Source organism: Bombina bombina, chromosome 2, assembly GCF_027579735.1.
Source record: "Bombina bombina isolate aBomBom1 chromosome 2, aBomBom1.pri, whole genome shotgun sequence".
In the NCBI taxonomy this organism is placed as follows: Eukaryota; Metazoa; Chordata; class Amphibia; order Anura; family Bombinatoridae; genus Bombina; species Bombina bombina.
This window is the reverse complement of record NC_069500.1, coordinates 602,300,320-602,316,473: the sequence shown is the minus strand read 5'-3', so window position 1 is coordinate 602,316,473 and position 16,154 is coordinate 602,300,320. Positions and strand designations below refer to the sequence as shown.

At 39.6% G+C, this 16,154-nt stretch overlaps 1 protein-coding gene across 3 annotated transcripts in view; it reads right to left on the bottom strand.

The window, feature by feature from the left end:
- Positions 1-14,685, bottom strand: part of PTAR1 (protein prenyltransferase alpha subunit repeat containing 1) — a 211,915-nt gene extending 197,230 nt beyond the window's left edge. For all 3 annotated transcript variants that reach the window (XM_053702517.1, XM_053702516.1, XM_053702518.1), the window contains exon 1: positions 14,593-14,685. In XM_053702517.1, the coding sequence (XP_053558492.1) occupies positions 14,593-14,678 (86 nt within the window). In that variant the 5' untranslated portion in view covers positions 14,679-14,685. The remainder of the gene's footprint in view (positions 1-14,592) is intronic.
- Between the last annotated feature and the right edge of the window lie 1,469 nt (positions 14,686-16,154).

Below are 16,154 nucleotides of genomic sequence, written 5' to 3'. Positions count from 1 at the left end.
AGTATATAAATATTAATCTCCTTATTAATAAGACATTTGTAGTTATCAATTTATAGTACTTGTTCATTGCTTTTGGGAGATTAACCCCTTAAACCATTTGGACGTAGGTACTACGTCACAAATACTTTGCCCTGCACACCCTGTTGACTTAATACCAATGTCCAAACTTCTAGCTCATGCTGCAGACCCCGCTGTCAGCTTTGACAAAAATTATCAATCTTCCTTTAGCATATGAAGGCAGATTGCTGTGTCAGCGTCTGTATAGGCTTGCAGTGATGCCTTGGGGTTGCATCGCGGGAGGGGAGAGTTCTCTACGCTAAAAGGAAGGGTTCCCTATGCTACAGAAAATGGAAATGACATGGGGAGGGGGGTTCGTAGAAGCAATCACTTGCAGAGGAAAGGTGTTCCCTACACTACAGAAAACTTTTTTTTTTTTTTTATTCAATAGTTTTTATTGTTTTTTTTGTTTCAAAACAATACATCCGAAAAAAAAATTTACATTCAACATTTGAAACACTGTATAATTGCAAATTCAATAATTATTAATCAATGGCTTATTTGTGAAAGATTGTTATACAGCATGAAAAGAAAATAGTATAGAAAAACATAAGATTCAAAGAGAATACAATCAATCTTTGGTTATTGATAAGCTGTCCGATAATAATGTCCCTTATTTGAGGGGCAGTGGGGGAAGGAGGGGGGGGAGGAGGGAGAGGAATAGGGAGGGCGGGAAAGGTAGAGTGCCAGAGGGATTTATAAGGAGTTCAGGAACATTTCTGGTCTATCCCTATTTTATGCTTTATGCTTCACTGTCTTCGTTTAGGTTATGGAGGCCTTGTTCCCAAATAAAAAACATGTCATTAAAAAAGTCTTGTTTTCCCACATAGTAGAAATGTTGTTTTTCTAGTTTCAGTATGTGTCCTACTTCTACTACCCACTGTGTGTGTGTTGGAATGTTTTGCGTCTTCCACATTCTAGGTATCAGTCTCTTTGCACATGCTAACATCAATTTGAGAAGTTTCGTGCGATACATGCAGTGTATTGGTGGGATCATATTGAGCAATACAAGTCTAGGGTTAAAGGTGATTTCCAGGCCTAAAATTTTATTAGTACAACTCTCTATGTTTTGCCAGAATTCCGACAAGAGGGGGCAACCCCACCAGATGTGGGTCATTGTCCCCAGCCCTCCGCAACGCCTCCAACAGGTTGATGAAGCAGTAGGGTAAATATATCTGAGGCGCTGGGGCGTTAAATACCACCGGGCAAGTATTTTGTAATTCAGTTCAGATATGAACAGAGAAGTTGAGGCAGAGTGTGTCATTGTGAAGCTATTTCTCCAGTCTTCTTCTATGAAATTATCTATTATTTCTGATTCCCATTTCATAATGAAAGAGGGACGCTGATCCGGGGAGGAGCGTCTTAACAATTTATAAGTTAGCGACAAATGAGCTTTTTTGCTCTCAGGGTTTGTACATAGCTTCGCGAAAGTGGTCAATGGTCTAAGTGTATTAGCTTTAAATGTATTCTCTGAGAGCGCATGTCATCTGCAGATATGAATACCAGCTATGGAAGGGTGGTCCTAGTTCCTCTTGTAATTTTAATCTATCCTTAATCTTCCCCGACTCCACCAGAAGGTAAATTGGTAAGTTATGTAAGTGTTCTTCTTTGTTCACATGGGAAAAAGAAGGGTTCTGTAGGAAAATCTGGTTATTCAATAGTGGGGATAGGGGGGAAATAGAGGTGGATATGCCTACAAAGTGTGTTATCACATGGTCCCACACGTCTAAAGTGGCTTTAACATAGTTATTCCGATATGCCAGCTGAGGTCTGTGAGATTTGGGCAACCATGCCACATCTCTCATAAATCTAGTCTCCAAAAGAGAGCTTTCGATTTGCACCCATAGGGCAGAATCTGCGGAATGGGTCCAAGAGATCACTCGGGATAAGTGCACAGCTCTATAGTAGTTTAGAAGATTTGGAACGTTGAGTCCGCCGTCTTCTTTGTGCATGTATAGTGTCTGTTGGGCGACTCTGGGTTTTTTGTAGGACCATATGAATAAGTTGATCATATTCTGTTGGGTTTTTAGGTATGAGACCGGCAGGGCCATCGGCAGTGTCTGGAATAAGAATAGGTATTTTGGTATGATCATCATTTTTACAGTATTAATTCTACCCATCCACGACAGATGACCCTGTCTGTGCCATCCTTCTAGTAGGGTGTTTACTGATTTTTGGAGGCCCAGATAATTAATTTGGAATAAATCTTGGTGATTGTGTGGGATCAATAGCCCTAGATATTTAAGTTTATCAACAATTCGAAATGATGTTTGCTGGCTTACAAAGTCTAAGTCACTGTGAGGAGAGTTTAATAGCATGATTCCCGACTTCTCCATGTTGACCGAGAAGTTAGACACCCGCCCATACTCTTTCAGGGTTTCTAACAAGGCGGGTAAGGTGGTTGAAGGGGCTCGGAGGGTGAAGATCACATCGTCTGCAAATAGCAAACATTTCTGATGGATTTGATTAAATTGTAGGCCTAATATATCTTTATTGTCCCTGATCTTGATTGCCATAACCATAGAGATTTTGGCTAACAATAGTGGGGACAATGGGCATCCCTGGCGGGTTCCATTAGTAATTGGAAAGGGGTGGGATATAGTTCCATTTACTCTGACTCTAGCTTGTGGGGTGGAATATAACGCTTGAATCCTATCAACAAAGGTTTCAGAGAAGCCGAACTTCGACAGGGCCCCCCACATGAATTGCCAGCTGACCCTGTCGAAGGCTTTCTCAGCGTCGGTCGATAGGAGCGCCAAGGGGGTTTTGTTATCATGCGCAGCCTGTAAAGAGTGCAGGACTCTAATTGTATTATCCTTAGCTTCTCTACCTTTGACGAAGCCTACTTGATCTGGGTGTATAATTTTTGGTAGGATTATATTAAGGCGATTAGCCAGAATTTTAGCATAAATCTTTATATCTATATTTAGAAGTGATATGGGTCTATAGTTACCCGCCAGGGTGCCCACCTTGTCCGCCTTTGGGATTACAGTGATTGTAGCTTCTAGTAGAGAGTTAGAGAAAGCCTCTCCTTTGTCTATAGAGGTAAATAGTGCATACAGGGGCGGGCACATTTGTGATTGGAACAGTTGGTAAAATTTGGCCATTAGCCCATCCGGTCCAGGGGATTTTCCATTAGGAAGTGCGTTAATGGTGTTGAGAATTTCTTGGGTTGTAATAGGAGCGTCTAGGACATGTCTATCGTCTTCTGATATGCTAGGGGTCTCTAAAGTGGCAAGATAGCGTGTTATACTATCGCTAATATCGTGGGTTATGTTGGGGTTAATGTTATATAGTTTAGTGTAGTAGGATACGAATGTTTCCGCAATTTCTTCATGCTTGCTAACCATTTTGCCAGAGGGGTGTGAAATGGATCTGATGAATGAGTTATATTTCTGCTTTTTGAGTGATCTCGCCAGCAGCCGCCCAGCTTTGTTGCTTTCTGCAAAGAATTTGGCCTTAGTAGTTAAGGCCCTTAAGTGGGCTTGTTGGGTTAGAAATTTATTTAGGCATTCTCTGGCCGAGATAAGGTCTGCTAGTTTTTGGGTTGAGGTCGGGTCAGTCTTATGTAACCTGTCTGCTGTGGTTAAGGTGTCAGTTAAGGATGTTACTTGGGCCTTCATCATCTTTCGTATTTTAGCCGTATGCTTTATTAGGAAACCCCTAATATAACATTTGTATGTTTCCCAATTGTTTCCTGCAGATGTGTCTTCAGGTTTGTTATTGAGAAAAAATTCGTCAGTCGCCTCTGTCAGTTTTTCCAACGTTTCCTGGTTCGTCAGGATGGTCTCATCCAGTCTCCAGTTTAAAGTGTTTATCGGTTTAGTAGACCACTGGAAAGTGGATAAGACCATGCTATGATCTGACCATGGGGTATGTGATATTTTAGATTGAACCAGGTTAGTTAGGAGTGTCTGGCTGCATAGTATGTAGTCCAGCCTAGAGTAGGAGTGTTGCGGGTGGGAAAAGAATGTGTAATCTCTTTGTGTGGGGTGCGCTATTCTCCAGGTGTCGAACAGGGAAATAGAGCATAAGGCCGCACAATTGGCTTTTAGAATTTTGTTGCCGAGGTATGACTTCCCTGTGGAGTTGTCTATGGGAGGATGCATAGTGAAATTGAGGTCACCTCCTAAGATGATTGGGCCTTTTGAAACATCTAGGATGGTATTTATGACCGATTTATAGAACCTGGGTGTGGGTCTATTTGGGGCATAAACATTGGCCAAAGTGACTAAGGCGCCATAGCACAGTCCCACTAAAATTAACAGTCTCCCATCTTTGTCTGAGTGTTTTTGTATTAATTCGAAGGGGACATTACGCTTAATTGATATGCATACTCCATTTTTCCTACTTAACCCTGAACTAAAAAAATGCTTGTCAAAGTAGCGCATAGCTAGGTGGGGTTCATTTCGTCTCTTAAAGTGTGTTTCATGTAACATGGCTACGTCAATGCCCTTCTTATAAAGGTCGAAGTATGCTATAGAGCGTTTTTCAGCGGATAGAAATCCTTTTACGTTTTGGCTTGCTATTGTCACAGTGTTCATTTTTACTGTAAGGGAACTATAGGCAAGGTGGGTGGATATAGGGTTTTTTTCTCCTGAGCGTTTACGTGTAAAAGGTGAGAGAAGGATAGGAGAAAGGAGGGAAGAAGGAGGGAAGAAGGAGGGAGCTTGGAGGGGGCAGGAATGTATAAATAGACTGTAAATTGCGGACAGAGCTCAGTGCTTTACAGTGTCTATTAGTTTCACAAACAATAGTATAGAAATGATTGTATTTAATAAAAAATATAAACTTGAAAAACTTTCAACAGGTGAGGCAGGTTAACAAGCCTGGTGGCTACTTACGATGCACATCTTGTGTTCAGCTCAACATAGAAATAACAATAACAATTAAAGGTTAGTTATAACTTAGGTACAGAGCATACAATTATTAAAGACCTTTCTAATTAGGAGGCAGTTTCCTATGTCATGATTGAACGTTTCGGGAGTGTATATTCTCATACTGGTTTTTAATGTGTAACACCGGCAGTTCAATCTATCAGGTTCCCTGTCTAGGTCTTAAAGGTGTATGAGATCATTCAAACCCCTGCGCACCAACAGTGCCCTCCTTCCGCCTTCAGCCACAACTGGGCTGTGTGATAGTGAGATCGGATAGAGTAGAGCCGGTTCACCGTAGGGTGCCCAGGGGTGTGAGATAATAGACATATGGCACCAACAACTAGCTATAATACTAGCTTACTAGCCCATATCGGCCTAAGAGAAATAATGTAAAATAAACAAGAACTTTAGGTAACTAGCTCCTTGACCACCGAGATCAAGCAGGCGGCCAAAAGGGGAGCCTTTCGTTTCTATATAAATTGTTAAAGTGTGTTAGAAAAGAGAATCTACAACTGGCATGAGCCTAAAACAGAGAAAATAAAAAAAAGAACATCAACCTTAAACAGTTAATACATACACACAGCTATCTTGTAAACAGTTCAGCAGGGCACCAACAAGAGATATACTTGCCACGTTGCTCTGCAGCTGCTGCAGTGTGTAAAGTTCCAACCACCCAATGTTAATATCAAGTGGAGGCCAGTCTCTGGCAGGTAAGATCAAATTTGGCCAGATGTAATGGGCAAGGCCCATAGTAGGGTATTAAGTATGAGATCCTTGTGTGGTCAGTCCGGTTGTATTAAGTCAGATTCCACGGGGCTGATCTGCTTTCTTTTAAGTTGGCTTGATGGTTTTGTTACTCCAGGTGTTCTCTGCAGCTTAAGGGCCGATCTTCCTATCAATGGGTTTTGCGGAGGTAGTTCCAAATCTCCAGTTGGGACTGGGATTGCCAGCATATGGCAGAATTTTTCAATGTCAGATAGGCATCGGCATTCAAACTTCTTCCCATTTTTCATGGAGATTACTGAAGTAGGAAATCCCCATCTGTAAGGGATCCTTAGCTGCCTAAGATGGAGTGTCAAAACTGAAAAGTCTCTCCTTTTTTGCAGTGTCCTTATGGATAAATCTTGGTAGATCTGTATACGGTGTCCTTGGTATGACACTGTTTGCTGTTTTCGGGACATATTGTAAATATCTTCACGATGTTGATAATTTTGGAATTTAACAATAATGTCTCTGGGTGGAGAGTCCTCATCAGGTTTAGGGCGCAGAGCTCTGTGCGCTCTTTCTAGAGTAACATTCGTCAGCTCCATATTTCCTTTCTCGGCCATTTCAGAAAAAAGACCTTGTAGAAATTTGCGTATCTCATTATTTTGTACTGTTTAAGGAATGCCTCGAAAGCGCAAATTATTGCGCCTAGTACGATTTTCGAGGTTGTCTAGCTTGTCTTCCATGTCTGCGAAACTTTGGTGGTGATGTGAGACTTTGGAAGTCAATTCCGCTATCTTCTGAGAGAAGACATATTCATGCTCCTCAAGTGAGTCAACTCTGCGGCCCAAGTCCAAAATGTCTTTTTTCAAGTCTGCACATTCTTCTTTTATGCAAACTTTAACCTGATCTATCAAAGCTTTGATGGCCTTATAGGTAATGGGTGGATCAATAGCTGTTTCAGGTGTTTCAGGTGACGAGCTTCTGGAGCTGTCAGAGCAGCCCTCTCTTTCATCAGGGGCAGTTGAGTGCAGGGGAGCTGTATCGCTCTTGTGTTTGGTTTTATCCACTTGTTTAAAAAAAAAGGTACTAACGGCCTCCTGTGGTCTTTGAGGAGTTTTCTGCGGTTTGTCTCACTTTACTTGCCTCCTTTGCGACATTTTCTCAAGTATAGATATTGGCTTGGTGGTTATATAAAAAAAGAGAGGAAAAACTTGCAATGGATAAAGAGGCCTCACTCCCCAGGGGTTTTACTCTTGCAGAGCGATCTCGGGAAAGGGAAAGTGGATATGACCCACTGACATCAAAGACAGCGGGAAATGGGAGGGGACTGAGGCAAGGCCTATAAGTTCGGTAAAACTATGCACTTTCCACAAGTCTTTATTTGTTATAGTTTTGTTTTAGGTTCAGATTGTGCTAAACCCTCACTTTCTGATCTAAGTGTTTAATAAAAGTGTCCAAGAGAGTCTCCAAGGGTTCAGGAAACAGATTTGCAGTAGTTGTGTATAGGCCGCGTGGTTAATATTAAGCTCAGGGCTTAGAGAGAAGTTTAGAGAGCAGTTTGGGCCTTGTCTGATCCACAGGCGTTTCTTTCACGCATATTCAGCAAAACACTTGCAGTAAGGGAGTGGTACCTTTTTAAAGATCGTTATTTCAGTAATAGAGTTCTTAAGCAGTAATATGGAACACCTCTTGCCAAACTTCAAGCAACTGATGATATCGTGTACAAGGCCCTGCACCATTTGCAGATCCCATGAGCTTCTATTATAAGGAGTAATAAAGCATTCCCTCTTTTGCAAAATGTCATTATGGGCTTGTTGACAGTGTCATTGCAGGGTTGTTATCACTAAGGCTGTGTTGATCAGTGACTGCTTTTTGTGTCCTGCAGATGTGGTGCAATCTTTCCAAATAGCTAAATGCTGTTCTTTTATGCAGAGGGCCCCCGCTGTTTTCCAAATTAAATTCAGATATGTGTCATCTAGGCCCGCCTTAATTCACAGTCCCCGGTTAACATGTTATAGTACTTCTTTCTTACTGCTCATTATGGTACTTAGTTTGCTCCCATCGGATATCTGCTGCCCATTAAACTGTGCGCTTACCGGTGACAGGAGCGGGCGTAACTCAGATTCTTCCTATGCTCCAGAGCGGGGGGGTCCGTCGCACCGGAGTCACAGCTGCCACAATCGTATTCAAGGAGCCTTCTCTCAATGCCGCTATAGCCCGCGGCAATGCTTCATGTGTGGTAAGTGATGAGCCACAGCTACCCGGTGGTGATCGGGTAGGAGCTTGAACCTCTGCATACGCGGTCGTCGTCGGCTCGCTGCGTCACTGATATGAGGCCTCCGTGTCTCGGATCTTTGCCGATATGGTTCAGAAAGTCTTTTGAAAGGCATCTACATGATCCTGCTTAGATCACACAGCTGGGTGTATCTCAGTAATTAAGAAAGGAGCTGAATAGCTTAAAATAATTCTGGTAGCTCCTGGCTTGTCTTTAGAGCCTTAGTGTTTGGCGGCCATCTTGACAGACCGCTCGCTCCGCCTCCTACAGAAAACATTTTTATTAATACAAAAATAATAAAAAATGACTATACCTTACTATCCCAAGATGGCGACTTTTAGAGTGATGGTAAGGGTTTTTGTTTTTTAAATGAACAAAACCTGCATACTGGCAGACTGTCTGCCAGTACCTAAGATGGTGGTGACCAGTGGGGAGGCAAGAGAGCCGTTTGGGAAGTAGTGGGAAGGTAATCTCTACCCTACAGATAAAATTAACCTTACAAGCTACTTTTTTAACTGCTTCACTGCATGGAATGTAAGAAGTGTGGTGCCTTCTAATTACCAAAAAGCAAATGAAGAAATGGTGAAATTAAATATACCAAAATGGGCCTAGATCAATACCTTGGGTTGTCTACAAAAAAATAAATAAAGGAGCTCTGTTTCTGTTTAAACTGAGTGATTGCAAAAAAGCTAAAAAAAAAGTCCGGTACTTTGGGCAAGTTTTTCTCTAAAATTCCTGGTCCTGAAAAAGTTGAAAAGGATTAACTCATCCACCCCGGTCTGATTGCCATTTAAAGAATTTTCTGTAACCACTGATCTAACATACCCCAAACTTTCATCAGGTATTGAAATTGTCTAAACAGATGTTATAGGTCAGGATTGTTATGTTGGTACTTGGGGCATAAAATCAGATGAGTTTCATTTTTGAAAGACTTTAGAAGTGATATAGTTAGTATTAAATATGTTTATGTGTGCTTCCCTCTCCCTTTAAATCCATATTCCCTTGTAATAGCAAGACTTTGGTATGAGTTCTTTATACCTAACCATTTACAAATTAGACGTCAAGAGATTCCCTCAAGAGACAATTTGACTCAAAGGAGACATTTAAGTTTTATGGGGTAACATATAGGGAAGTATCAATAAAGACCAAGGTTTAATCAGTTCTCTTACGAGATTTGAATATGACAAAATGGTCTTTGTATGTGAACCAATCCATTATGATTTTCCCCAGAGCTGTACAATTATACAGTTCAATCCAAGTCCCCCACTGTCCACTGAACAGGTCAATTTCCGTTTATCAGCAATCACTTTAAACTGATAAGCTCAGCTCGGTTTGAGATTTGTGGACTGTCAGTAAACCACAGTATTTCAGACTTTTTTTGTTTATTGTTGATTAGATATCCCAATATTTCCCCAATCTGTTAAGGTAATAGCTTTTGGTAGGTTTATTTCTGGATTCTGTGTGAACAGGACCATATCATTTGCGTATAAAGATAGATGAGTAGTGTAGGTGCCTATCTGGAGTCCTAAGTTTAATAATACAGTTGATACAAAAAAATACATATGGAAAAAATAACCACCGGTGGCTAACGAAGCTAAACAAAATGTCAAAAATATATTAAGCACTAATTGATTGGCAAAAAAACTCTTATAGAGATGAACACAAAGTCTTAAGATCTTGATAATGGCCTTGAACGGCTGAAACGTGTGGATACGTATTATCTCTTGAATCACTGCCTGAGACTTCTTTGTTTGGACACAAAGCGCTTTGTATTTCCTATCTGGATGCTGGACTTTCTAAGAAATAATTTTACAAATACCGTGGTTGACTCAGCTCATAGCAGAACGACTATTGGAGAACACTGGTCACGTGACCATCACTAACCAAGAGAGGAGCATAATCCCCCGGATGACAGCATGCCAGAGAGGTACTACGCCAGCAAGTCAGATTGCAAGGAAATCGACTGTCTTTGGGCAACAAAACGTACCATATGGTTTGGGGAAACTACCATGATCAAATATTTAAAAATGCGTTAAATATTGTATAAAGTTTATCTAATGTTTAATACATATAATTCATTATTGAAATTTTACAGGGGGGGGGGGGAAATAAGTTTACTTTTTGATACACTGCTAAAAGTTTCTTATAAAAAATGCCTAAAAATGGAATAGGGTGTGAGGTTTGTAAATTGATATGAAAGTTGAGTGAAAATTATGTCACACAACTACCAATAAAGGTCACACCAAAACAGTCTAGCAAGACTAGATGCCCATGATAATTTGGCTACTGGAATATCACAATATAAGATCAGTCATTTTATAGTTCTTAGAATCTTGACTTTACCTTCTCAATATTTTCAGCTTAAAGGGACACTCAAGTCAAAATAAACTTTTATGATTCAGAAAGAGCTTACAGTTTTAAGCCATTTTCCAATTTACTTCCATTATCAAATATTGCAGTCTTTTTATACACACACTTTCTGGAGAACAAGAGCCTACTGAGCATGTGCACAAGCTCACAGGGTATACGTATACTAGTCTGTGATTGGCTTATATCTGTCACATGATACAGGCGGCCAACAAATGGGAGAAAAAATAAATTTGTCAGAAAAAAAAAATCTACTGCGGAGTATGAATCTTTTTATAATGTATTTTTAACTTGTCTGCTGCATTTCTTTTTCAATAGCCAGACTCCCCTTGCCATATTTGTGAGGAGCTGGATTTGTTAGTAGAATATCAGTTATTTAGCAGTATGTTGTGCATCACCTATGCTGAGGCCAGGGCAAAATTTGTTAGGGTGTTAGGATTATGAATTCCACAGTGTGCACTTATAGTTCTCAAAATTTCAGTTTTCAGAGTAAAATTACAAAGAAAGGGGACAAAATAAATATCTAAAGTATATTGCAATTTTACAGTACATAATTATAGCTCCTTTACCTTTATTTTGTCATATGAAATAGCGGATCCCCAAGTCGTTGGAAACTTTTAAACGGGCATGAAACCCAATTTTTTTCTAGAGCAGACAAGTTTAAAAAAACAACTCTACAGTTTACTTCTATTATCCAATTTGCTTCATTCTCATGGTATCCTTTGTTGAAGGAGCTGCAATGCACTACTGGAGCTAGCTGAACACACCGGGTGAGCCAATAACAAGAGACATGTATGTGCAGCCAAAATCAGCAGCTAGCTAACAGTAGTGCATTGCAGCGCCAAATCCTGTGTAGGTTTGCTTTTCTACAAAAGAAAATAAGAGAACAAAGCAAATTAGGTAATCAAGGTAAATTGGAAAGTTGTTTAAAATTGCATTCTCTATCTGAAGAATGAAAACTTAATTTTTACTTTACTGGTCCTTTAAACAAATTTTTTTTTTCCTTTCATGATTCAGACAGAGCATGCAATTTAAAGCAACTTTCTTATTTACTCCTATTATCAATTTGTCTTTTTTCTCTTGGTATCTTTATTCAAAAAAGCAGGAATGTATGCTTAGGAATCGCCCATTTTTGGTTCAACACCCTGAGTAGTGCTTGCTGATTGGTGGCTACATTTAGCAAGCGCTACTCAAGGTGCTGAACCAAAAATGGGCCGGTTCCTAAGCGTACATTCCTGCTTTTTTGAATAAAGATACCAAGAGAACAAAGACAAATTGATAATAGGAGTAAATTAGAAAGTTGCTTAAAATTGTATGATCTAAATCACGATGGAGCATATCATATCCCTTTAATAAATAACTCCACAGCTATACGAATCGTTACAAAATGACCAGCTAGATAAGATTTACATTTGATTGTGGGTATATTGCACTGGTTTTCAAACCTCTCCTCAGACCTCCCTAACAGGCCAGATTTTGAGGATATCTGAACTGGAGCACAGGTGATATAATGAGCTGATTAGTAACCATGGTTACCTGCTCTCACCCAAGGTAATCCAGAAAATCTGGCCTGTTAGGGAGGCCTGAGGACAGGTTTAAAAAAAAACAGTGGTATATTCCTATGGATTAGAATGCCTTTGAACAGAAAAAAATACAATGAGATGCAAGAAAAAGAATAAAAATACTCAGAGCCAAAACAGGCACCAGTAGTATAGTTACCGATGCTTGCTGACAACATTAGATCATTTCATGTTTATTTTTATGCTGTATGGGCTTTGTAAACTGAGCTGCAAACATCAAGAACATTTCATCTAGGAAAACAGTGACATGAGTAAACAAAGGAAAAAAGAAGATTGCATAACCGTAGCTCATGGTAATGTGCTAAAGTGCTGTAAGAAACAAGTGTTATACACATAAAAGTACAAAGGCGCAACAACAAAATGCTCTGAGCTAGAACATTTTTAATGTTGCACTATTAGAATAGTTAAAGGGATACTAATTACTAAACCCACATTTTTTTCTTTAATGATTCAGATAGATCATACAATTTTAAGCAACTTTCTAATTTACTCTTATTATTCGTTCTCTTGCTATCTTTATTTGAAAAGCAGGAATTTAAAGCTTAAGAGCCGGCCCATTTTTGGGTCAGAACCTGGGTTATGCTTGCTTATTGGTTTGCTAAATGTAGCCATCAATAAGCAATCGCTATCCAGGGTGCTGAACCTTAAATCTGAATCATGAAAGAAAAAAAAATGTAGGTTTAACATCCCTATCAAGTGAAAGTAAATCCTAGCGTTTGTGAAATGCTAGGATTGACCATTGGAACAAATAAAAGGGGACTTTCAGTCATGCTGAAAGCTACTTTATTTGTTTGCAGAGTTCGCCGCACTGAGCTGCCCAGGCGGCCCACGGCAGAACGCAATTTGCCTGAGAGGTGACATTTTCACCTCTTAGCCAAAAGATGTGCGGGAAATCCGGCTTGACCCCCGTGTGGCACCGGATTTCCAGCACGCTATTTGCTAAGAGGCGGAAACATGACCTCTTAGCAAAACAGCGTTCTGCCATGCGCTACATGAGCAGCTCTGTCCGGCAAACGCTTGAAACAAATAAAGGAGCTTTCTGCATGAAGTATGTTATAGTTCATGAATGAAAGCCCCCTTTATTTGTTTCAATGGTCAATCCTAGCGTTTCACGAACACTAGGATTGACTTTCACTTTAAAGTCAGCTCTACTGGTTCACAGCTGAACACAGCCACTAAGCCAATCAACCCAGTGTAACCACCAGTCACCAGCTCAGTTCCACTTGGGAACAACCGTGTATTGCCAATACAAAGATGACTTTAAACTATGTGTTTAATCCAGTTGCTTGCAGTAGACCCCCACTTAAAAAATAGAGGGTGGACAAGATTCCCAGCTAGAAAATCTGTCCGTCCGCGTTAGCCGGTTGGAGGAGGCACCCGCTATCAGCATACTACTGTATATTGCACACGGTTTTGGGCTTGTGGGCTCGCATGAACAAGTCTGTACCACATGGGCTCCCAAGATGCATCCACAGCTGGATAAATGGAGCCTATTTGTTCTGTTCAAGCAATAATAATTTAAGTATGTTTGTTCAGTAGAGAATCATACAATTAATTTAAATGGTGTGCATTCTGACAGTAAGCTCTGCTGAAAAAAAAAATCAGAAATTGATGCAATTAACTAAAACACAATAAATGCCATTATGTACAATTTAAAATTGTATTAAATATTAACATGAATAACAATTTGAATGGTATGTCAAACTATAACATTGCTATTAAGTACAGTATACACAATACAGTGATGCTACCAGATTACAAAAAAAAAAAAAATACAATAAACTAAATAATATACAGCATCACAGGCTTTTCAGCATAGTCATGTACTTAGGTAACGTACCATTAAATAACATAAGGTGGTGACAAATTCTAACATCCCAATGGTGATCTGATGTCTGGCTGCTATTTAGCAATGTGAAAGCAAAACTCATAACAGGACTTCTGGGAACTAGTGTGACATAGCTCATAAAATGTTATTCCTGGATAGTTACTGTTAGAGCCTCTCACATCTAAATAAATTACTTCCCCAGCTCCTAAGTTGCATACAGATTTGTCAGTTTTTCTTCTACATAAGTATAGAGCAAATGGTAATTTTGTAAATAAGATTAGTTAAAATAGTGGTTCTTAATCAGCAGCTTCAATATTAGGTTATTTCTAAAAGAGAAATTAAACTATTTGGTATTATTCACCCCAATTGGATTACCCATTACATCACTACAAAGTCCTTTACAGACAATCCCCTGATATATAATGATATTGATCAACACTCACTGATGACAGTTGCCACTATAAAACCGTCACCTCCAGATCCACTTAGCCACAAAGTAATGAAAACATAAAATAAAAAAAAACTATGAACGTACAGACACAAAACGATTTTTTTAATTCTAATATTAGTTGGGAATAGGTTTGATATATTTCCCATCATCTGTACTGATAATATAATAACTCAAATAATATACAAAATATACAAAAGTGTGTGTGTGTGTATATATATATATATATATATATATATATATATATACACACACACACACACACATATATATTCAAAAAAACAAATTCAAAATGTTTAAAAAAAAACAAAACTATAAAATAGAAAAAAATGTGATGTCTAATGTCTACAGCTCAGCTGAAAGTTTCTCAAGTTTAAAGCATGCATGCATTGCACAGCGATGACGTCACATGCCGGTGCGTGACGCCACGCTGCCCTCTTGGCGTGACTCACATGTTGGGGTTCCTGCGGAAAGCGCCAGTAATATCCTTCACCACCCGCTGCACCAGCACTTCCACCTCCTCCTTCCACTCCGCCATCTCCACGGCTGCGGGGCGGAGACTATGAAAAGAGCAAGCTAATAGACATAAGCTTCCGGGTCAGGCGCTGGGTAGAGCTGACACTCCCCTAATGTTGTTCGCTGATCCAGTTTGCGGCTGTACTGTAGTGCTGTGTGTTAACCTCTTGTATACCGCCTGTCTGTAGGCTAAGTGGAGAAGTAAATGCAATTAGTCAAATGCTTATTACGGTTTGTTTCGTGATGTGACAACGAATATTGTAGCCTGTTGCATAAGATCTCATCTCCGGATCTCACGTCGAAAATGTATTTCACATTTTAATAGGGACAGCAGATGTTTTCTATGACGCATAATAAAGAATATGTTAATATATTAATACACAATGATTTGAACTGCCTGCTGTAACACATACATTTATATGTCCTTTTATGCCATACGATGTAATACTATTTAACCTATTGTGTTCTTAACATTTTTTTCTTGTTTTTAATGTCACAATTTTAATAAAAGTTAAGTTTTAACACATCATGGTAACAAGATATTAATGTGTCATTTACCTTTGTGAGTGCAATAAGTGTATTCTTTTTCAGTCCTTTACTGAACATTGTGCTGTGGGTGGCCTGAGGCGTTTAGGTTGGCACATAAGCCACGGCAAGATTGAGATAGCCAGTGAAATACTCCAAAAGGCAGTCCTGCTGAGAGGCATTTTACTATATATCTCAGTGTGGCGACATAATGCCCACCGCAACCTAACCCCACTACACTATTAACACCTAAAGTGACAAAAGACACAACAGTAATCATAACCAACATATCACAGAAATGCTAGGATTTACCATCACTAAAAATAAAGGGGAATTTCATTCATCAGTTTAAAAAACAACTCATGAATAGGTACCTTTATTTTGCCATGGCTTCAGAACTTTCCGAATCGCCTTTGGCCACCCACGGCACAGCTCAATGAGGTGACATTTCCACCTATTAGCTAATAGCTGTGTTAATCTATGGCATAATGTCAAATGGCAAGCTCAGCTACTGGCAAAGAGGTGGAATCTACCTTATTCAAAAAACTGAGGTGTGCCGTGGGTGGCCGTAGGCGTTTAGGTTAGTGCTGAAGCTGCAGTTAAATTAAAGTACATATTGATCTTTTTTCTAAACTGATGCGTGAAGGTCACCTTTATTTTTAGTGATGGTAAATCCTAGCGTTTTTGAAACACTAGAATTTGCCATCACTTTAACTTCGGTGTGGTTTCTTGTGGGGTTTTGTTTTAATATTTGTTAACTTTGTTGTGGTTTATTGTTGAGGATTTGGGATTTTTGTGATATGTTGGTTTTGTTTACTGTTGTGGCGTATGTCGCTTTAGTGGTTAATGGTGTAGTGGGTTTAGATTGCGGTGGGGGTTATGGCATTTTAGGGGTTAATAGAGTAGTGTGGTTAGGTTGACTTGGGGTTATTGCACTGTAAAGGTTAATAGTGTAGTGGGATTAGGTGTTGGT